The 24,114-nt window shown below is 45.3% G+C and overlaps 1 protein-coding gene across 5 annotated transcripts; it reads right to left on the reverse strand.

Moving 5' to 3' along the window:
* Positions 1 to 4,412: 4,412 nt before the first annotated feature.
* Positions 4,413 to 19,501, reverse strand: LOC106605858 (DNA-binding death effector domain-containing protein 2). Of its 5 annotated transcripts, XM_014201835.3 has the most exons (10): positions 19,269 to 19,495; positions 18,926 to 19,028; positions 17,981 to 18,759; positions 17,573 to 17,631; positions 16,748 to 17,286; positions 16,376 to 16,504; positions 16,079 to 16,225; positions 6,918 to 7,305; positions 6,587 to 6,650; positions 4,413 to 6,471 (listed from the first exon to the last, which is right to left on the reverse strand). In XM_014201835.3, exons 5-9 carry the CDS (start codon positions 17,232 to 17,234, stop codon positions 6,611 to 6,613), a joined length of 1,191 nt encoding a protein of 396 aa, XP_014057310.1. In that variant the 5' UTR covers positions 17,235 to 17,286; positions 17,573 to 17,631; positions 17,981 to 18,759; positions 18,926 to 19,028; positions 19,269 to 19,495; the 3' UTR covers positions 4,413 to 6,471; positions 6,587 to 6,610. The 5 variants fall into 5 exon arrangements, with proteins under 5 accessions (XP_014057310.1, XP_082831631.1, XP_082831633.1 ...); XM_082975505.1 differs by having other exon boundaries at positions 16,748 to 17,631; positions 19,269 to 19,501; XM_082975507.1 differs by lacking the exon at positions 6,587 to 6,650 and having other exon boundaries at positions 19,269 to 19,473.
* Between the last annotated feature and the right edge of the window lie 4,613 nt (positions 19,502 to 24,114).

Genomic DNA, 24,114 nt, shown 5'->3' on the forward strand with positions numbered 1-24,114 from the left:
CTCTCTCTGAGCCAGACCCAGTCCCTCTCTCTGAGCCAGACCCAGTCCCTCTCTCTGAGCCAGACCCAGTCCCTCTCTCTGAGCCAGACCCAGTCCCTCTCTCTGAGCCAGACCCAGTCCCTCTCTCTGAGCCAGACCCAGTCCCTCTCTCTGAGCCAGACCCAGTCCCTCTCTCTGATCCAGACCCAGTCCCTCTCTCTGAGCCAGACCCAGTCCCTCTCTCTGAGCCAGACCCAGTCCCTCTCTCTGAGCCAGACCCAGTCCCTCTCTCTGAGCCAGACCCAGTCCCTCTCTCTGAGCCAGACCCAGTCCCTCTCTCTGATCCAGACCCAGTCCCTCTCTCTGAGCCAGACCCAGTCCCTCTCTCTGAGCCAGCAGAGACCAATCGAGCCACAGCAGAAGGCGGGAATCTTCAACCCACCTGCCACAAAGCGACTGAAGAGGACCAGGTCAGGTTACACTTTAGTCATAGTTATTTCATACTATATTCACGCCATTAGTTAGTTTAATCCCAATTTCTAATTCCACATTGTCAATATTGTTTTCTATTCTAAGATTTTCTTTTGCGTCAATTCTACCTCAGAAAGTTGGAGCCAGCCCCGGGCCTTCTCTCTGAGCCACCAGAGAGCATGAAGTCAAAGGAATTGGAGATCCCAGGTCCACCTGCCACAAAGAGACCGAAGAGGACCAGGTCACTAGTTCTCATATTATAGTCACACTATTATGTAGTCAGTTGAATCTCAATTTCTTATTTTCAGATTCTATTGTCCACATTGTTTTCTGTTCTAAGATTTCTGTTTCATTTGTGTCTGTTCTATCATGTTCTACCTCAGGAAGTTGGAGCCAGCCCCTCTCTCTGAACTTCCAGAAACCAGGAAGTCAAAGAAGAAGAAAATAATCCTTGGCCCACCTGCCACTCAGCAGGTGAAGAGATCCACTAACCCAGTGAAGACTAGATGTAGGCCACCTTCAGCCACACCCCCTACCTGTGAGATAGGTGTAACTACATTTACCTTGAGATCTAAGGTAGCGACAAGCCCTACCTTGAAGTCAGGTGTAGCCACATCCCCATCTAGCGGTGAAGCCTTTTCCACATCCCCTGAGAGGAAGAAGATGAGGAAGAAGAACGGGAAGAGGGCCAGGTGCAGTGGTGCGGCCGTTCCTACCCCCCCTGAGAGGAAGATGAAGAAGAGGGCGAGGTGCTGCCCTGTCCCGCTGAACAACCCCTTGTCTGTCTGTCGGTCGCAGAGGGCCACCCAGGGCAGGAAGGCCTGTGTGTGGTGTAAACAGGAGAAAGAGCGGAGGAAGACCATCTGGCAGTGTGAGGCCTGCCAGGTGGCCCTCTGTCTCATACCGGGTAGAAACTGCTTCAGGGCCTGGCACAAGACTCACAAGTGGAACGAGGAAGTCATCTTCAGTCTGTTTTCTTAAATGTTGTCAAATATGTGGGTCTGGAGCCTCAGCATGAGATGTTAGTGGTTTGTGGTAAAAAAAAATCCACTTTCAGTTCCTGGTTCATATAGTTTTAGTAGAATTCAGGCATACATACATTAAATAAGAAATGTTTCCTTTGTGGGTGTTTTTGCAAAAAAAGGAAGTTTGAAAAGTTTGCTACAAGCCCCTTTCCTCATGTTGTTTAAGTTGACATATTAAATGCATTGTTAAAAAACAAATATGCCTCTTTCACGTGTGCACTTTGTACATTACTTTACAGTTCTTGTTCTTACAGCTAACAGTGGTCCAAACAGTATCTTTCAATGCGACTTACAAAGACAGATGAACCCAAAACCAACCATATACAGTGCCTTCAGAAAGTATTCATACCCCTTGACTTATTCCACATTTTGTTGTTACAGCCTGAATTCAAAATGTATTATTTTTCTCACCCATCTACACCCAATACCACATAATGACAAAGTGAAAATGTTAAGACATTTTAGTGAATTTATTGGAAATTAAAAACAAATCTCATGGGCTCCCAAGTGGTTCAGTGGTCTGAGGCACTGCATCTCAGTGCTAGAGGCGTCACTACAGACCCTGGTTCAGTGGTCTGAGGCACTGCATCTCAGTGCTAGAGGCGTCACTACAGACCCTGGTTCAGTGGTCTGAGGCACTGCATCTCAGTGCTAGAGGCGTCACTACAGACCCTGGTTCAGTGGTCTGAGGCACTGCATCTCAGTGCTAGAGGCGTCACTACAGACCCTGGTTCAGTGGTCTGAGGCACTGCATCTCAGTGCTAGAGGCGTCACTACAGACCCTGGTTCAGTGGTCTGAGGCACTGCATCTCAGTGCTAGAGGCGTCACTACAGACCCTGGTTCAGTGGTCTGAGGCACTGCATCTCAGTGCTAGAGGCGTCACAGCAGACCCTGGTTCAGTGGTCTGAGGCACTGCATCTCAGTGCTAGAGGCATCACAGCAGACCCTGGTTCAGTGGTCTGAGGCACTGCATCTCAGTGCTAGAGGCGTCACTACAGACCCTGGTTCAGTAGTCTAGGGCACTGCATCTCAGTGCTAGAGGCGTCACAGCAGACCCTGGTTCAGTGGTCTGAGGCACTGCATCTCAGTGCTAGAGGCGTCACTACAGACCCTGGTTCAGTGGTCTGAGGCACTGCATCTCAGTGCTAGAGGCGTCACTACAGACCCTGGTTCAGTGGTCTGAGGCACTGCATCTCAGTGCTAGAGGCGTCACTACAGACCCTGGTTCAGTGGTCTGAGGCACTGCATCTCAGTGCTAGAGGCGTCACTACAGACCCTGGTTCAGTGGTCTGAGGCACTGCATCTCAGTGCTAGAGGCATCACTACAGACCCTGGTTCAGTGGTCTGAGGCACTGCATCTCAGTGCTAGAGGCGTCACAGCAGACCCTGGTTCAGTGGTCTGAGGCACTGCATCTCAGTGCTAGAGGCGTCACTACAGACCCTGGTTCAGTGGTCTGAGGCACTGCATCTCAGTGCTAGAGGCGTCACTACAGACCCTGGTTCAGTGGTCTGAGGCACTGCATCTCAGTGCTAGAGGCGTCACAGCAGACCCTGGTTCAGTGGTCTGAGGCACTGCATCAGTGCTAGAGGCGTCACTACAGACCCTGGTTCAGTGGTCTGAGGCACTGCATCTCAGTGCTAGAGGCGTCACTACAGACCCTGGTTCAGTGGTCTGAGGCACTGCATCTCAGTGCTAGAGGCGTCACTACAGACCCTGGTTCAGTGGTCTGAGGCACTGCATCTCAGTGCTAGAGGCGTCACTACAGACCCTGGTTCAGTGGTCTGAGGCACTGCATCTCAGTGCTAGAGGCGTCACTACAGACCCTGGTTCAGTGGTCTGAGGCACTGCATCTCAGTGCTAGAGGCGTCACTACAGACCCTGGTTCAGTGGTCTGCGGCACTGCATCTCAGTGCTAGAGGCGTCACTACAGACCCTGGTTCAGTGGTCTGAGGCACTGCATCTCAGTGCTAGAGGCGTCACTACAGACCCTGGTTCAGTGGTCTGAGGCACTGCATCTCAGTGCTAGAGGCGTCACTACAGACCCTGGTTCAGTGGTCTGAGGCACTGCATCTCAGTGCTAGAGGCGTCACTACAGACCCTGGTTCAGTGGTCTGAGGCACTGCATCTCAGTGCTAGAGGCGTCACTACAGACCCTGGTTCAGTGGTCTGAGGCACTGCATCTCAGTGCTAGAGGCGTCACTACAGACCCTGGTTCAGTGGTCTGAGGCACTGCATCTCAGTGCTAGAGGCGTCACTACAGACCCTGGTTCAGTGGTCTGAGGCACTGCATCTCAGTGCTAGAGGCGTCACTACAGACCCTGGTTCAGTGGTCTGAGACACTGATGTGATGTGTTGAATTTTCCCCAAACATAACACTTTGTATTCATGACAAAGTTAACTTCCTTTACACTCTGTAATTAATGTTAGTATTGTGGAGTATCTTTGTAGTGACTGGGTGTATTGATACACCGTCCAAAGTATAATTAATAACTTCATCATGCTCAAAGGGATATTCAATGTCAGCTTTTTTTTTTTACCCATCTACCAATTGGAAAACCTCCCTGGTCTTTGTGGTTGAATCTCTGCTGGACTGAGGGACCTTACAGATAAATGTATGCGTGTGATGCAGAGATGAGGTCGTCATTCAAAAGTCACGTTAAACATTTATTGCGTTATTCTTTTTAATTATTTTATTCCTTAACCTATTTAGGTCTGCCATAATAAAGGGGTTGAATACTTATGGACAAGACATTTCAGCTTTTCATTTTTAATACATTTGTAAAAACATTATCCCACTTGGACATTATGGGGTATTGTGTGTAGGCCAGTGACATCTCAATTTAATACATTTAAAATTCAGGCTGTAACAACAAAATATGGAAAAAGTCAAGGGGCGTGAATATGTTCTGAAGGCACGGTTACATCATAGACAAGAAACCTTTGATAAATCATTTATTTTTATTTGAAATAATTCCAACTTTCCACTGATATATTAAACTAATATACAGCACCTTCGCAGTGCCTAAATAAAAATATCCAGCTACTTAAACAAAAGTTCACCCTAAGTTAATGAACTAGAACACACAGTATTTTTGTTATTTTCTCTTATGAACAATACAAAGCTACACTAACGAATACATATACCAAAACACTAAGGTTTTCCTGAGTGCCTCCTTAGTCCTCCATCCCTGGTCCCATAGGGCCGTGTGAACCAGGCACAGGGCCGTGTGAACCAGGCACAGGGCCGTGTGAACCAGGCACAGGGCCGTGTGAACCAGGCACAGGGCCGTGTGAACCAGGCACAGGGCCGTGTGAACCAGGCACAGGGCCGTGTGAACCAGGCACAGGGCCGTGTGAACCAGGCACAGGGCCGTGTGAACCAGACACAGGGCCGTGTGAACCAGACACAGGGCCGTGTGAACCAGACACAGGGCCGTGTGAACCAGACACAGGGCCGTGTGAACCAGACACAGGGCCGTGTGAACCAGGCACAGGGCCGTGTGAACCAGGCACAGGGCCGTGTGAACCAGACACAGGGCCGTGTGAACCAGGCACAGGGCTGTAGCAGACCAGGCAGCCTGGTTGTATCAGGAGACTTATCCTCCAGAGGATGAGGCGGCTGTCCAGGAGGTCCAGGAGCTGAAAGACGGGATGGAGGTGGGGATCTTTCTCCCTCTTCCTCTTTCCCCTTCTCCTCTCTTTCCCCTTCTACCTCTCCTCTCTTTCCCCTTACTCCTTCTCCTCCCATGGTGGTGGTGGCGAGACAGAGTGGGTTATTGATCCCACTCAGAGGAGTTCAGGCATTAGTTCCACCAGGGTGACTAGACTAGAGACAGACAGCGCTCTGTGAGCCACTCTAGTTGGGACTACAAGGCAGGGCTGAGTGGAACTAGGATGTATCCTTCTGATTTTGATCTCCTCTACATCAGTTTTATTGACTGAAGCACTGTCCTGCCGGGGTGAGCAAAGCCTAGTGTGTTATCCCAGCTGCTGTTCAACAACTTGTGGGGATGTGATGAGTTCTCCATGGTTGGCTGAGGTTGAGAGGTAATCACTCCTATCATCTCCTGGCATCTGAGATGAGATGGCCACTGACCACAGCTATCAGGCCCTGGGTTAGCATGGCACACAGTGATGGGACTACCAGTGGCTTGTGATCATGGTGTGTGTGTGTGTGGACTGGGGTTCTCGAAGAACCAGCGATTTGTCCACTACACTGTCCTCAGGTAGTCTTCCCTTCGCCATCTATTTCTAATTCTATCCCAAAAGGTCTAAACATAATCTCATGCTTTAGTCATTTCCCCATCATCTCTCCCCCAGTGTCTGAGAGCTGCAGTCTCGCTCATCTTTTCAAAATCATACATTTCAATGGAAACTCAAACTAATATTTAGATGGGTGAAGTTTGCCTTGCAGGGCATCTCACACGCTCCTCAAACATAACCAGAGATGTTCAACATTAGCACCCAGTCCTGTTGGTATCTGTGCTGTCACTGTTAGCAAGAAATGTCTCTTGGCTTCAATGAGTCTTACAGGCAGCGCTGATGGTTCATGTGGATGATTTTACAGAGTGTGTATGTTAGATACAGTGGAAGTTTAGTTTGTCTCTGTGTATGTGTGTATGTGTGTATGTGTGTATGTATGTATGTATGTATGTATGTATGTATGTATGTATGTATGTATGTATGTATGTATGTATGTATGTATGTATGTATGGTGTGTGTAACAAAGGCAGTCTCTTCCTCAGTGCCCTGAGGGCATCTAGGCTCAGCGCAACTTGTGTTATCAATTCCAAACAGAACAGTGTGTCAAGTCTTTTAGTCCAGTTTGCCTTCGCTCCAAGTTTGGCTGTTTTCCCTGGGGACTATTCCCCTGACCTAGGAGTAGCTGTATGCTCTATTCTCAGCATGACAGACTTAAAAAGGAAAGAAAAAATAAAAATGTTCCTTTTCATATTTTATTCTCCTTTTCATTCCTCTATCCTTGGGCTCATGACCTGCAGAGGGAACATAGTGGAGGACGGTGGTTAGAATTACAACTATTATTCATCGTCTCTGAGGATTCTAGAACTGTTGTGTGAACTGTCGTGAGCCGAAAATTATTAACACAACCTCACACAGCTGCCTGTCTGTCTGTCAGAGCCGAACGTCCATAACCAGCTTTCTCAGGTTGGGTCTAGGAAGTATGACAACGTGAGACTGGTGAGACCAGGAAGTGTATATGGCTCTGATGCCTGTGGGCAGTTTGCCATCTAGTGGTTATTGGTGGCATTACATAGCCATTCCAATTCATGACCACCAGTCAAGTCCACATCTATGACCCCCACCCCCTGTAGCGGTCAGCATGGCCCCAGTACATACCACACAACAGATAAGTACTTTAAGAAACCAGCTTACTAACACAGTATAACAGAACCAGAATGGAGAGAGCAGTGAGGCTCACCTGTCTTGTCCCCAGCAGCCGGCCTGTTGTTCCTGTGCGTCCAGCAGCAGTCTGCGACCCTCCTCGTAGTCATCCTGGTCCACACTGATCAGCAGGCGAACCCCCTCTCTCCCCGCCGCCCTCCGCAGAGAGTCTGTGATGAACACCCCCTTCAGGGCCTCCAGCAGCGCTCCACTCAGATAGTCCCCCCAGAAGGCCTCCAGGTTGTCCAGCTCAGAGAACTTGATGTCGCATATGATGGAGCCCAGGTCGCGGGCGCGCAGCACGGAGGTGGCACGACTGAACAGCTCAAACTGCCGCTCCAGGGGCTGCTGCTTGTCCGATGAGACGCCGCCGCGCAGAGCCGACTCATGCTCCCAGTATTCTGCTCGCACACGCAGACGAATGTCTGCAGGGAGGGGGGAGGGTGAGGAGAGGAGATGGAGGGAGGTAGGGGAAGAGTGAAGGGAGGAAAGGGGAGAGAGAGAGAGAGAGAGAGAGCAGAGGAATGGGTAGAAGAGGGAGGGTGGTGGAGGGGAAGGTGTAGGGGAGGAGAGAAGAGGAGGGGTAGATGTAGAGGAGGGACAGGAGAGGTGATTTTAGGGTGCAAAGAGGTGAAACAATCAAAAAGGGACAGAGGGAAATGGTAGAAGCAGGAGATTGAGCGGGGTGAGATATATCATGTACACATGAGAGTGAAAATCAAATAGGAGGAGGGTGGGATCATTGAGTCAGAACAAAGGGAAGAGAGAGAGGGACAAAAATACAAAAGAAAATGATAAGAAAACTTTACAAATAAAGCCGTAATCACAGAATATTATCCGAAAAATTGTCAAGAACAGGCTATGGGAGGGTTGATAAACAAGTGCCAAAGTAAAGAATATTTAAGGAGAGCATACTACATTCAACAGGACTGTATCTGACATTAAACTAGTGATTAGTGTAGGATACCACATAGAAATACTTACTGGTGTAGGACACTGCTGTATCATTAACTACAGTTGATAACAAAAGTCTGTCTTTAAGAGTGATACAGGTGAGGCAAGGCAGAACTGAAGACAGCTGTGGAGCACAGAGGTGAATGTAATACCAACCAGGCCGTCTACCATCACTAACCTGACAGTGGGAACAAATATGACCTGGTCGGGTCAAGAAGAGCATCACTGAGGATTTACTGTATGACTAACCAGATCTATTTTTCACAACGCCCACTACCAAGAGCTGTTGTTGTAGTACTAGAGTAAAATCAGAGGATGGATAACAAGCATATTCATCAGGGAAGCCCACTACCACACCACTCTGTGCAGTTCTAATAGTCCACCCCCATCATTATTTGTAAGTCGCTCTGGATAAGAGCGTCTGCTAAATGACGTAAATGTAAAATTATTCACCCAGGAGATTTCAGACAGGCACTGTAATCTACACACTGAAAGCTAGAGCTATAACTATGTAATCTATAACTATGTAATTACAAAGCTTGTTACACTGTACTTACAGTATTAATGAGTTATAGGTGGCACAAAACAGGCATAAATAAAATGCTACTTGTTGTGAGGGTTGTAGGATTTTGTTAGGTCACTCTAACACTGTAAACAGCCCTTGGGATGGATAGCAACCTTTCAGTGTTTTTGTTCTGTTTCAGAAACAGGAGAATTAGCGGTCATGCAGCAACAGCACAGTGAGATGGGTCAGGAGATACATACTGTACTGAGCAAAGGCAAGCAGACCTCTGTCTCATCGTCCTCTACTGCCATTATTCACCAAGCGCCCAGCAGAACCAGCGGCCTTCCGACTTTGCTGCAACAAAAAATCCAAACCTTCCCAGTCCCACACTACCCCACCCCACCAGAGATGTGCATAGATTGGCAAACTTTGTTTGAGATACATTAGTTTCACGGCAACACGTTAGCACCAAACTTTCCAAGAAAAAAAATATTCAAATTAGAATATTCTTGTGAAAGAATGTTTGTTGCCAACATGGAGGATAGTTTGTCAAACTGTGTATCTGGATTTACCCCACCCACCTTGCCCTCCCCAACTTCATGTAACAGAAAATGGAGGAACGATAAAGAGTAGAACTGGATTTAAAAAGAGAGCGAGAAGGAATATGGAACGGAAAGGACAGAAAGGAAAGGATGGGGGGACCAGAGGTCCAAAAACTCACAAACCTCACATTGAAAATTATACCACAGTCTTCGATCTCAAAACACCTGTGGATGTGAATAAGAGTGAAAGCTATGTGTAGTACCATACACAGGGACCTGGGTACCTACCCATACCTTGGTCTCTGAAGACACTGAGACAGGTTTGGGTAAAGGAGAAACTGACAAATAGTTGCTTCCTCTAACGAGGACACAAGAAATAGAACCAGACAATTTAAACTGGAATGTTGTACCAAATGAACCAGGGACATGACTGTGCCTTAGAATATGTGATTCATTTGAGTTCTTTGTCTCCATCCACATTATTGTTCAGGGCCATGGGGGACAGACTCTGGAGGGGGCAGCTTTGGAAAATGCCAACATTAGAAATGCAAATGTTGAATTGATTATGAATTTCTTAACATTTGTAAGAGAGAAAACCAAACACTGGTTCCTTCTTTCTTTTATAAGGTTGTAATGAGGCGATACAAACACGTACTACTTGGACCATCAGGGAGGTTAGACGGCAGGTAGCCTAGTGGTTAGAGTGTTGGACTAGTAACCCAAAGGTTGCAAGATTAAATCCCCGAGCTGACAAGGTAAAAATCTGTCTTCTGCCCCTGAACAAGGCAGTTAACCCACTGTTCCTGGGCCGTCATTGAAAATAAGAATTTGTTCTTAACTGATTTGCCTAGTTAAATAAAGGTAAAAGAAAAAAAGACATCCTCAGGTTAGACAGATCTCCTACATTTACTGCCAACATTGAAAACATGCTCTGATGTACAACACAGTATAACAAAAATCTATCTTAAGATCAACTGCAAGTAGATTTGCAAATCGCTAAAATATGTCTTATATCCCATCAGGCCAAATATGATGATCATATTTCATGAAGTTCAACTGTTAGTTTGCACACAAAAAAAATTGGATACAGAAGGTGTTTGGAATTGTTTTCTTTCTTCCTGGAGGCAAAGTTATGGTACAAGGAACATTTCTGTCTCTATTGATACAGCAGCTCGTAGGACATTTGTCAATGATAGAGAACAGTAAGACGCATACAGTCCCGAAAATAAGACTAAATGCACACAGCCCCATAATCTGACATGTTGTGAAAAATAGTTGAAGGGTTGCCTTCCCTCATCACTACTCCAATGTCTCACCAACATCTCCACATTGTTACTCTGGGGAGATGTTTCTGCATGTAAAATCAGGGACCATTTCAGGAAATACAGATACCTCTCGTCTAAATTGTAAATTTGGGGGCATTTCGCATCAGAAAATACATGGTTTGTCCCTAAGGCAGTGTTTCCAAACTCGATCCAGGGGACCCTAAAGGGTGCACATTTAGGTTTCTGCCCTAGCACTATACAGCTAACACAAATAATCAAAGCTTGATGATTAGTTGATTATTTGAATGAGCTGTGTAGTGCTAGGGCAGAAACCTAAATGTGCACCCAGGGGGGGGCCCAGGACCCAGTTTGGGAAACCCTGCTCTAGGGGATACATTTATCTCTCCCTGCCAGCAAGGTGTCAAATCAGCTAAAACAGGATGTGCAGCTGATAAGGCACAGTACTGCTCTGAGAGGAAGCTGATACTGAAAGTCAGCTTCAAACTAATAACATCTGAAAGTTACCAGGACTGCATAATACCCCTGTCAATTGTCGATATGGTAAAACATGTCAGATAAATAATAAACTGAGTAAAACTGTAACAATTGTGCACTTTTGCAATGTACAAGTCTAGCGACATGGATCACATACTGTGTGGGGACTGTGACATCAACACCTACTACACAATGTCCCCGTACTTCTAAATGACTGCTCCTTCCTACCTACTTGTGAAAAATGGACTTGCTGAGAGCACCAGGAAAGGAAGGCCCTTAAAAACAATGAGAACATAGTGATTTTGTTAAGGTTACAGAGTACTTTACGCTTCATCAGAGACAGATAGATCCATTTAGACAGAACATTAGGAGGGACAACTTTCATTTTCTCCCTTTAAAAACAAGGAGTTGGTTAGATTCTCCATTCACCCCACAGAAAAGTACCCATTTACGAGGAGTCACTTGGTGCGAAGAGCTTCAACTCTATCGATCCGTTTTTCTGCTGAACGACAGACCAAGAGAGGGAGGGAGAGAGAGAGGTCAGGGTAGAGAGAGACAGGTAGATAGACCTCTCTCTATTCCCCTTTGACCAAAGCTCTCTTTCTTTTTTTGGTTTGTGTGGTTTGAGCGTTTAGTGTTCGTTCTCTCCCTCTCAGTGTGTGTGAGAGGATGTTTTTTCCTGACACACGAGTCGGTCTGTTTTGAACTGCGAACATAGAGAAAGGAGAGAAAGAGAGAGAAAGAGACAAGCACAGTTGGATTGGATATCTGTCAATTTGGTTGTTTCTCAAGATCAAGCAGGCAAGCTTAACACTGGTTCAAAGGCAATCACTTGGAGTTTGAATTGTTTTTGATGCCTCCAAATCCCCTGTATAACATTACGGCTTACGTGGACAGTTTTACGTCGCTTCTAATCGTAGGTTACAGTTTGGCATAAGAAATTGTAACCACAAATAACTGAAATACTGTAACTTAAACGCTTGAACTGAGAAAAGGAACTGATTATGTGAAAACAAACTGACTGGTAAGATAGAGGTAGTAATGGGTTTGGTCTGAATGCTGTGAGGCAGCATTGGACTGGACTGCCCCATCTATCTCTGCTCCCCACACTGGGAGCTAATTCAGGGGTCAGAGATGAGATACAGCATGCGGTTACACAGCCCTTAAGACAACACCGTTGGGTCATTTTCCTCAGAACTGCTCGAGCAAAGGTTCCAGAGAAGCTGTCGGCGGCCATTTTATGTTCATATAAGGATATAATTCGAGTTCAGACTGACAAGAGGACTGAGATCAATGGATCTCTGAGACCAGTTTGACATTTTTAATTGAGATTCCAGAATGGGTTTAGTCTCTTTTTGTTTTAGTAAACCAGAATCAGTTGGGTTGTTTGAATTCTGAGAAAGGTATTTGTGATCACTGACCAGAGGTATCTACTGAAGTTGATGCCACAAGAACCATTGGGACTCAGTTAAAAGGCTCCATTTTGATGGCTGCTTTAGAAGAGTAGTTCACCCCAAAACTAAAGTTAATCAGATGTTTTCATTATGCATGTAGTGGGATATACACTAGACTAGACAGTGTGGAATATGCACTCAGTTATCACTTTTGAGGAAAACATCTGACAAACTTTGGCTTTGAAGTGAACTACCCCTTTAAGAAAAATAAATTCAAGTCAGTTTGAGCTTTGAGTCATTTGGAGAGTCAGAGCATGGTATTCAGAAGAGGGGTCAGGTTCAAGGTTGCATTACGATGACTAAGAAACTTCTGGAATATTCTACGCATATTTTCGAGGACACTTTGGTCAGTTCTGTGAAACACTGAGGCCAACACCCCTCTTTAGATTAATAGACACAAAAAAAAATCATGGAACATTCCAGAACACTTTGTGGAGAGCATACTGTTTTTTCTGAATGGGGTAAGGAGGAACAGGATAGCTAGAATAATACACAGGCATTGAACACAGAGCATAGTGGCAGCCCCCCCTCGTTCTGAGGGGGAGGGCCTCTTTACCTTGGGCATCGGGCCAGACTGACGAGAGAGCGAGCGACTGAGGTGAGCACACACTGCAGATCATACGGACAGAGTGAAAGGCCAGACCAGACTTTTTTTTTTGTCCAGCCTTTCTCTCCGCTCTCTAGGTCCGCTCTCTAGGTTACTCGATCTGAGTCACAATCCTGAGTCAACCTGGTGGGGATCAAATGCGGAGTCAAGACAGCAGCATGTTCAGAGGCAAAGCAACAACACTGTGTATGGTACATGGCTGGGACTGTGAGGGCTAGGCTACTGCAGAGGGCAAGGGGCAGGTATCCTTCAGTAGATTGTTTTGGGTTTGATCACAGGAAACTTAGTGCAGCTGATTTAGAGAAGGCTGTTCTGATCGACGGGGACAAAACGGCACATTTGAAAGGGTTGCAGTGTTATGTTTGAGCACTACGAAGCCAGTGTAAAATCATAAACATATTTGTCTCCCTGAAGAAGAGACTTCATGGATTGCGAAAAGTTGTTAAAATCAGATCATGTTGATAAATAAGCAGTATCACTCATCAGTAAGTGTCAGGCTGTGGGAGTGGCTGTGTCTGGGATAGCCACAGGACGAGGGGTTAGTTGGTTGTCAGGTAGACTAGGTACAGCAACAGAACTGGAAGAGCTAAGGGCCTATTGACCTGGGCCCAGTTTCCCGATAGCGACTGAACTTAGGTTTACGAGTGTTTTAACGATGCATCTTTCCTATAACGGCCAAAGATGTAACATGTGTTTCCCAAAACCCCATGCAGAGAGAACGGTCGCTAAGCGAGTCGTTGAGGCTTGTGTCGATACTGATAGTATTGAAAGAAAGGCAACGCTGCTCTCAGATCAGCTTTCTCCACTCAAATCTTACCTTAACATCCAAATTATTCCACAATACTGAAGACAGATCAGCTCCTAGAAGCTTATCACCTATGGCTTCCAATATTTAGGAGTCTGATTCTAATCCTTACCCTGTAATAATGCACTAAATCACCAAATGGCACATTGTTCCACGCATTAGGCTACACAGGATAAAATAATTACAGACAAATTACAGACTGTAGCCTACAAGTACAGTAGCAAAATAGAACTCAATAAATGATTGAAATAGCCATTTAGCCTACTGTATATATATTTTCATGTGCACATCTGTTTTAATTTCAAGCATATTTTTATACGCTGCTTGTTTGTATCAATTGCAAAGACATTGCCAACTTGTATTTGCTGTCAACTTTTTTCTGAAGTTATCATGGTCACAGAGGCGGATAAGCCATGTGATTCTAAGTTTAACGGAGCTCTTCTGTGTATAAAGTGACGCGGGAGGGCAAAAACAAAGCATATAAAGACCCACTTAGCTGTTCTATGAGTGTTCTGAGACAGGCGTTAGATGGTTTTGGGAAACAGCTCTGAGATGTAATAATGCTCCTACGAAGGTTCTAACAAACTTAGCTTTAAGATGCTTTTGAGAAACCGGGCCCTGGTCTGGGAAGATGTCAGCAAGTGTGAGGCTATCAATTCAACTTATATGTTCAGTACACATTCAGAAATTCAGCGGGACTTTCTGTAGACTTTATGTTAGGGATAGGAGAAGACAGACAGTACTACCAACATAAGGGACAGGAGACCTACCAGGCAGGGTTCTTAAGAACAGGAGCTGAAAAAAACTGGGTAAGAGAGAGAGGGAGAGATATGTGGGGGAGATGAAAAGTGAGAGAAGGGAAAGAAAAATGGAGAAAGGGTAGGAATCTCTCTTTTTGGAACACCAGCAGTAGTTATGTAGCCTGGATACCAGTCTGTTTGAGATATCATTCCACTCCTTGTCATGCAAAATGAGTGACAAGGAGTGGCATGATCACACAAGCAGATCTGGGACCAGGCTAGTAGTTATGCTATATGAAGAAGAAAGACAAGCTCGGCTGACAAGCGTATAGCGGACGTATAAAGTGAAAGACAGGTGGTTTACTGTCTTCTAAACTCTAACTGTCCTTCCCCTGGGCCTCAGTCTGGACCACAGGCTAGTTATTACGAGGCAGCATTCCAACCTTGTGTGGCAGCTATGGTATGTAGGTCTAAAGCATACATTTTTCCCACAAGTATTGTCACAAAAGAGCAAGGCAGCTTAACATTATTTTGGTCTGCACAGAACAGAGTAACTTGCTCTGTTTAATGAGCTTGTGGGTTGATGCCGAAATGTAACACGCTTGTGAGTTTAAGGTTAAATGCCACATTGAAATGCCATGTCCCACTACTACACTAAACCTGCTGTGCTGTGTGGAGCTCAGACAGAAACCCTGACTCACACGGCTGTGCATTGGGTGTGTGAATTCCTCTCAGGGTGCATCTCAATAGCCTAAAGAGGCTTCCTTCCATTGTTTCCTCCACATTATCTGAATGGCCAGGATAGGTAAAAGGCAAGTATTAAGGCTGGATGCTTATTTAGTTTGAGACACTAGTGGGTAATGGTGAAGACAATCGCTGACATAGGACTAGTATATTTGATAGATGGGAGTTGTAGGCGAGCCAACCCAATTCCCCTCTGTGCTACGGTCATCACGAAACAACAGACCAGATCCATTTCATTTCATTCAGTTTCAGGTTGTTGTTTTCTGCTTGGCCGTGCAAGCAGACTATCCTTGTGTGGACGTCTACAGAATCCCTCCATTGTGAGGATGTTTGTGTGCTCCCTGCCACACTATCAAAGACCCTGGGAGTGTGTAAAACGCTGTCTGAAACCCTGGTGATAGATAATGTTTGAGTGTGAGACAGTTTTACCACCACAGAGAGCATATGATGACCAGGTTGAGGGGTTAAGCCAGGTCAAACACAGCCAGTCAGTATGGGTTGTATTTACTGATGAGCGGTCACTCATTCACACATGCTCTGCTCTCACAGTATTGTTACAGCACAGCCCACTCAGTCCAACATGCCTGCAGGGTAGTATTGATCTCCCAGGAGGCCCATGCAAACCATTCTCAAACCAGCAAGGGTGGGACGGTCAGCTTATGGTCAGGGTATAAGCTGAGCAGAGGGAGCAAACTGAAGTCGTTATCTTATGTGAGGACATGAACACGGCACTGGCTGGATTTAAGGTTGCTTGATATGGACATTTTTAAGTTCAAACTTACTGGTGAGACAAGGTGGTGACTGGGACATTCTGATATGGCAGAAGCTCGGCTGATTTTTAGTATCATCACTGTTATTAAGGGCTGTTGGGGTGATGGTGCTTACAGCTTCTCATTAGAAGTGAAATAGAAAATGGATGTAAGCCAGAGAGAGAGAGACTCAGACACATGTATAATGGCAAGAGAGGAACCAAGAGAGAGTGTGGTGAATGAGCAAGTGGGTTAAAGATAGAGATGGAAAGAAAATAGAGAAAGAGAGATGGAAGGGAAACTAGAGAGAAAGAGAATGGCATGGAGGCTGGTCTTACCGCAGGTCACTTTCTCAGGTATAGGTGGGGGAGGCGTTTCGGGGATGCCCGTTCTTCTCCTGTGGGCGGTGGGCTTGCTGGTCCAGCGGCGGCCTTTACCCCTCTTCTTCCGTAGGGGGGCGGGCGTTGGCCTGGCAGAGTCAACACCTATTGGACAGACACAAATCCAGCAATGCTTAACTGGTGCAAATCCAGACAATTTCAGAAACAGTTACAGACACTTCTTAGAGACACAGTTACAGACACTTCTTAGAGACAAGTTCAGGCATGCACAGATTGTGCCGGAGTGTAGCTTACCCCCCCTCCATTGCTGTGTGGCGTGTTCGTCATGTGATTCTGTCTGTGCACAGGGGTCAGTCAGTCCAGATGTGCAAACCTGTCTTCTGTCCTCTGTCCCGTAGTCCACTCTGAAACGTTCTGGTGATACTGAGAGGCAGATTAAAGTCAGACACTGACACAGCAGAGTGCAGACAGACAGGCAGATAACACACAGCTGGGAGAAGTAATTCAAGGAGAGACTGATCTCCTCTATCAAAAGCAGTGTGGTTGGATAGTATACACGAGTGGACATGCAGTGTGTATCTGTGCAGTATTTATTTATGACAACATTATCTCTATTACTGCATGTTGGCTTCCAGTTATGAACAGCACTCTGTTACAGTCCCTTACCTGTCCTCCTTTTCTTGCGGGACACCAAAGGCAGGAGGTCGTGTCGCGTCAGGACTCGCAGCAGCTGCAACAGGGGCTCCAGGTTACCCTCACTGAGGTACCCACGTCTCTCCAGCTCCAGCAGCAGTTCTAGCCCACTCTTGGGCTTGTGGCGGGCAGCGGTAGGGCAGGCCAAGGCAGGACCCTTGGGCTGTAACCGCCGCCAGGCCTCCAGGAGCACTGGGCTGGGAGAGACTCCTTTACTGGCCTCAGGGTCTTCCTCACCAGGCTCGCTGGTCCAGCCAGCTGGGTCCAAGGGGTGCCCTCCAGCCGGATAGGTCTCATCCAAGAGGAATGACAGCACCTCAACGTCTGTCTCTGTCAGTTGAGAACCGACAACTTCAAACATCTCGTGTAGAGAGAGCATCCCATAGTACGTCAGGCACTCAGTCTCATCCCAGTACAGAGAGTCTCGGAGAGAGTACCTTGGACGACGCATGGTTGCCATTGTTAACAAGCTAGCTAGCTATCCTTTCCCAATGCACCTTGGCCAGACGTTTCTATGTGATAAGAATAAAGTGAATTAGACAATGTGGGTAGCAATGAAGTAACGACTCAAAATGTCAAACTAAACAACAGGACTGGCTAGGTTTAGCAGGTATCAAATAACAAGCCAGCCAGCAGCCACAACGCGAATGGACCATAAGATATTGGCATGCACTGTTACAGGCTTTAAAACGCAAGCAGCTGTCTAATAATAAGCGATGTGGAGATGTGAAATACAAAGCTACTTCGTTTTCGTTGTGGCTACGTTGGAGAGCTCGAGATCTTGCCGAGCCACCATACCTTGTAAGTACAAACTGTGTTGACAGTGCAACAAATGACGTTATGTAACAGACGATCCACTGCTGGGAGAAAGAAAAATGCACTTTACATTTAGATTGACAGCCCTTCAAAACGGTCCAAAATAGAGATGGTCCCTCATACATTGCTACATTTGTCTCGATTTGATAGCAGGCTAGATGGAAACATCAACATAATTAGTTCCAGCTGGAGGAACCATTTGGGTAGCTAGCTAGCTAACGTTAGCTACGAAATTATCGCTAGCTAGCAACAACAACAGCTGACTATACCATGAAGATGAATCAAGACGTTCAAATACATGTAAAGACTAAAAAGGCGGTAATTCATTGTCAATATAGTATTGTTAATCGTTGCAAAAAGCTAAATAATGTGTTATTTTGTGAAACTCGCCTTCGTTGTTCGACGATGGTCGGTGTTGTCAACACAGCTGGGGTGTATTCATTAATCATTCGGTTCTAAAACGTTTTGTCTGTTGCAAAACGGAAACAGTTTACTCTAGGAACCAAACTGAAGCAAACAGAAAAAATGAAACAGAAACGGAACGAAGTGGGGAGGGACCTGCCTAAATGTGTCCAATAGAAACTCTCGTTTTTGTTGCAAACCGTTTATCAACAGACAAAACGTTTTGCAACTGAATCAACTAATGAATACGCCTCGTCTCGCACGCAGAGCTGGCAGTAGAACAACAAGCAGTAACCAATCACTGCACTTACATTTTTAGGACGTGTTGGCGAGGAGACGAAGATAATGCTGTAGTCAGGCCTACTCATTTTATACATGAACAACGTGAATGAGGCCGTATTGCAGATTCAAAACAGTATAGTGACCTATCAGATAATTTTTCCCGGAATATCTAATAAATATCCTCTCATGTACATGTTGTTTTCACCTTGTACTATGACCAGCATCGCTATGCTATTGCCACAAGAAATCACGCCCGATCATGTATTAATGCTATTTTATTGGAGGATTTTAAGGCTACATATAAATGTGCTCTGTGTATGTGTGTGTCTATATCGCAATGCTGACTATATGAGCGCGGGGCTCTCACAGATCCATCCGGACATGATGCTGCAGGTCTCTTCTCCAGCTCCGAGAAGGGTTGGTCTCTCTGAGGGTGGAGGCACACACTGTCTCCCCTCACATTCACTACACTGGGCTCTTTCTACCTGGGGGAGTCCACAGAGATACATTGATTTTCTATACATCCAATGGCCATAATCTATGCATATTATGTCCTGTATTATTACCAGAGTAAAGATTGTCTTGGGGCCCAACCACCTTGCACCATAGATCTAACCCACCTCTGCTCATCTCCAATACAATGTCTCTCACCTGTTCCTCTGGACTGTCAATGACCACCAGGTCTCCGCCCTGTTGAACACAGTCGACCCGATCGCTGCTCCAGCTCCTCCTCTCAGTGGAGAAGAAGTAACACCTGGAGGACAAAATCTTCCAGCTCTTAAGACAAGGTGTGTGAGGCGAATGTACACAAACACGCGAACACACACACACACACATAAGAACACATTCATGCACATTGCACACACACATGCACAAACATACAGAAACACGCATACACACACAAGAACATATACATGCACATTTCACAAACACACACAATAACATATTCATGCATATAGATGTAGAAGGACAGATAAATCAAGACACTGCTGACCTTGGGTGATCTGGTCTCTGAGTGGACAGTGTCGGTCCACAGGCAGGAAGTTGACCAGCTCTGTAGGCATCTTCTGAAGGGAATTCCTATCCCTCGCCATGACAACAAAGTCTCTGTTCAAAATCCCCTCCGTTTCAAAGAGACTTATGAGATCTAACTGAAGTTGGTTTCTAGTCTCTGCGACCCTCACATGCTCTCACCTCAACTGGTCATAACGTCTTGATCACACCAACAGCGTCTTTGCGCAAAATGGTACGCAGCATCATCTGGATATGTTTGCAACAAAAGTTCAACATTTACCTTCTGCTACCATTTCTGTCGAGCAGTCTAGGAATACAGTTTGATAAATCCAACGTATGCACCACACAGAACGCACTGCAACTGCCTCTGCAATGCTGGAAGGCAAATGCAGCATTCCATTGGAAATGAATGTACTTCTGGTGTACCAAAATGCAATGAAGCTGTCGGTGTGACCGAGGCATTAAGCTGCACTGATGTTCAGGTGTTCTCTCTGTGACTGTTCTCTGGTTCATGTGAGATCTTTTATCTCTCTCTGTAGTTGGTTTTTAGATACCGTCAGGTCTATGTCGTTTTTTTGCAATTGGTTGTTGGATGTCAGTAGGCCTTCATACTCTCTTTCTAATTGGTTATGAGAAGCAGCAAGATCTCTGTGTTGCCTCTCTGACTGGTCCTTGGTTGCGACAAGTTACATGTAGTCTCTCTCCAGTTGGTCCTTAACCACAGCCACATAGCTGTTCATTTTCTGTAGCTCAGCTTGAGTTGAAGTCAAAGCATAATTTTGGCTCCGGAGCTGGTTCTTGGCTGTGAGGACAGTGTCGTAGTTGTCCCTCAGAACCTGAAATGATGCCTTCAGTCAGGTACAACTGAGAGAAGCTGTGTAATCTGGTGAGATGGACACAAAGTGTGAGTGTTAACAATTAGTGTATAGTATATTGTTTTAGTATATGCTGCCTTTAAGGTTATAGTGTGACCAGAGCCATGTATTTAGATATTCTAAATACATGGCTCTGGAGTGGCCAAGGCCCATAAGGATGTGATGAAGAATATGCCTATTGTGTCCTCCTGTAATCATAGACCTGAGATGGTTAGGATTGATAAAAGCAGTATCCAGGGGCTTGAGGCGTCACTACAGACCCGGGTTCGACCGGGAATCCCATAGGGTGGCGCACAATTTCCTCAGTGTCGTCCGGGTTGGGAGAGGGTTTGGCCGGGGGGGCTTTACTTGGCTCATCCCGCTCTAGCAACTCCTTGTGGCGGGCCGGGCGCCTGTAGGTTGACTTCGGTCGTCAGTTGAATAGTGTTTCCTCCGACACATTGGTGCGGGTGGCTTCCGGGTTAAGCGGGTGGGTGTTAAAAAGCACAGTTTGGCGGGTCATGTTTCGGAGGATGCATGACTCGACCTTCACCTCTCCCGGGCCTGTTGGGGAGTTACAGCGATGAGACAAAATCGTAATTGGATCGCAATTGGATATCACGAAATTGGGGAGAATAAGGGTGTACATTTTTTTAAAATGAATAATGCATTATCCAGGGCGAACACTGATCTTTTCAAATAAGAATCATTATACAGGTCATTGATTGAAAAATCAAGGTAGCCTAGCTGTTAAGCGGGTTGGTCCAGTACCCAAAAGGTTGTTGGTTTGAATCCTCAAGCCGGCAAGGTGGAAAAATCCGCTGTTCTGCCCTTGAGCAAGGCAATTAACCCCCAACAACTGCTCCCCCTTACAAAAAATGATTGCTGTTTTTAAACTGCAGAAACTGCAGTTCACTGTGGTATTTTGGATGCAGAATAACTGAACTGTAGTTATACAGCACTCTAACTGCAATTACACTGCAACATTTCGCCAGTAAAAAAAGCTGTTATTTTGGACGCAGTACTGCACTCTGACTGCAATCTTTTTTCGTAAGTGCCGATGACGTAGATGTCGATTAAGGCAGCCTCTCGCACCTCTCTGAATCAGAAGTTGGGTTAAATGGGGAAGACACATTTCGGTTCAATGCATTCAGATGTGCCACTGTATAGGGTCAGTTTCACGCCATATGTATTGAGTTCAAAATAAAATAAATCGTTAACATGTTATTTATTGGGTTAAGACGAACCGTCACTCCAAAACTAGCGGACCAATGGAAACTCATTGTTTTAGCCTCCTCTAAACCCCGCCCTTCACGGAAAGTAATGCCAAAACTCGCAATCGAAAAGACTGGCAGTGAAATCAAAGAAACAGACATCGAAAGCAAAGATACGAGTAGCGTAACCAAAAGGTAGTACATGCAGGCAAGAGCGTAGGCAAAATGAATTCAATATAATTGGTTGCTGGGAAAGTTTCACAGAAAACGATTTTCGCATTTGTTTTCAAATATATATATATATATATATATATATATATATATATATATATATATATATATATATATATATATATATATATATATATATATTATCATCATTTGTCATAGAGTTTTGCACTCGCTTTAAAATGATTTGCTTACACGTTTTGGGGTTTTGCTTTTGATGTCTTATTTTTGTTTACAATTCTATCCATTATTTCACCCGTCCTCGAAAATATAATGTTTACATTCTCAACTTTATTTTTCATGTTCACGATTTATTTTATTTTGAATTCAATACATATGGCGTGAAATTGACCACGTGCAACTGATTGACTGTTTCCCGTTCCCTTCCCAAATAAGCTTTTTAGACGAGAAAAAGGACAATTTGAAGCACCGGAGTCGCATTCCGTTCCAGCAGGTGGCGATAGTGCAAAATGTGTTTGCCGCCGTGCTCAAAGGAACGCCCTCCTTTGTTAACGCTATGTTGTTGTAAATGTTCCTGTAATTGTCCGCTAGCAAGCTGACACAACTTTTCTCCTCTAAAAAATGTCTAAAATAGAGTTATTGAGAATGTTTCTCAACCAGAGATTGACAATGGCAGCTGAGGAGATATTTGGCGTCGTTGAAGAAACGATAGCAGTGTACCAGGAAGAGAACAGCCGTCTGCGTAGCATGCTGGATATCGTTATTAAACCAGATATACTATTACACAGAATAGGTGTGTGACTGAGGATGCTAGCTGTTATATTTTAAACGGTCTTTGCATATGTCAACTGATCAATGTCATGATTTATCGACCAATGACAATGTAGCTAGCTAGCTATGTTAGTATCTAAATACCTAGCTAGCAGTCTAACTAGAATACTATTCATGTCAACATTTTAGATGTTTTATTTAATTCTCAATCCTTCCCTCCAGACATCCAACAGCCCACTCACCCTGTATCTGAAAAGGAGGTTCTCCCTGAGCAGCAACACTGTGAGCAGGAGTGGAGCCCCAGTCTGGGGCAGGAAGACCCACATTACATACAGATAAAAGAGGAACCGGAGGAACTAGAGTCATCTTTGAAATATGACTACAACCACCAGGACCTGACTCAGTCCTCGCTGACTCAGTCCTCGCTTCTTTATGAAACCCAAAGTGAAGACTACGAAGAGACGTACTGTCTTCCCAGCACCTCAACTGCACAGAGGAACTACTCTCTACACAGCACCTCCACTGAACAGAACATGATACAGGTCAAATCAGAACTTGATGCAGAAGACAATGGAGTATCAGAACCATCCCGTGAGTCTCAGCCCCTATTTGCAGAAAATCTAGAGTCTTCTGCAGCTCAGAGTAAAAACATGAAATGTGTCAAAGGGGTAGAGAGTAGACCTCTGTCAGGTTCAAAGCCACTTAAATCAAAGAGATCACCTTCAAAGAGATCACAGACAGTAAGAAAACAAAGTGCCTATATCCACTGTAAATGTTGTGGAATGTATTTCTCCTACTTAGCTTCTTTAGTGAATCATGCAAGAAAGCATGCACAGGACAAAGAATGTCTATGTGGTGTTTGTGGAATACACTTAGAGTCCACAGAAAGTATGTTAGATCATCTAGAAACCCACGTTGGAGCTAGAGTTTGTCATGTTTGTGGTGCATTTTTCCCTGGGAGTGCTGAGCTGAATGATCATATGAAGGTTCACCCAGGGGAGAAATCGTTTCGCTGTCCTGATTGTGGCAAGTGTTTCAGAAAAAATCCAGATCTCACAGCGCACAAGAGGATTCATACAGGGGAGAGACCGTACCGCTGCCAGTTTTGTGGCAAAGGATTCAGTCAGAGTGGAAACCTGGCTGTGCATATGAAGAGCCACTCTGGGGAGAAACCGCATTGCTGCCCTGTTTGTGGGAAATGTTTCAGCAGTAAATCTTATATGAACACACACATGAAGATTCACACAGGGGAGAGGCCGTTTTGCTGTCGTGTATGCGGAAAATGTTTCATAAGAAACCCTGATCTGACAGTCCACATGAGGACTCATACAGGGGTGAAACCATATAAGTGCCAATATTGTGGCCAATGCTTCAAGCAAAATTATCACCGGAAACTACACATGAAGATCCACATGGGAAAAACCATATCATTGCCATCTTTGTGACGTATTTCAGCACTAGCACCCAGTCAACCTGGCATGAGATTTCACATGGAAGAGAAGGCGTCACTGCCATGGCTGGCAGAGGCTTTGCATAGACTGGAAGTTTGGCAAGACATAATGACAATGCACAGAATAGTTTAGTGTAGAAAATACTGACAGTGGACCTTGTTTGTGATACATGTTTCACTCAGCCGCTTTGAGGAAAGTTTTTACTCGCAGTGACTGTTAATATGTGGTTGTTTTACCTGTTTTGAATCCACTGACTAAGTCACTCTGGGTAAGAGTGTCAACTAAATTAGCAAAATGTAAATGCAAGAAGTCCAATTGACACAGGAGAGAAACCATATAATTGTTTT

Source organism: Salmo salar, chromosome 05, assembly GCF_965601325.2.
Source record: "Salmo salar chromosome 05, fSalSal1, whole genome shotgun sequence".
NCBI lineage: Eukaryota > Metazoa > Chordata > Actinopteri > Salmoniformes > Salmonidae > Salmo > Salmo salar.

Coding starts and splice junctions, on each gene's coding strand:
- LOC106605858 (XM_082975505.1), bottom strand. CDS start 17,234: ATGGCAACCATGCGTCGTCCAAGGTACTCTCTCCGAGACTCTCTGTAC. Junction 16,226..16,375: donor CACACAGCAATGGAGGGGGG/GTAAGCTACACT, acceptor TCTGTCCAATAG/GTGTTGACTCTGCCAGGCCA. Junction 6,651..6,917: donor GGCTGCTGGGGACAAGACAG/GTGAGCCTCACT, acceptor CATACTTCCTAG/ACCCAACCTGAGAAAGCTGG.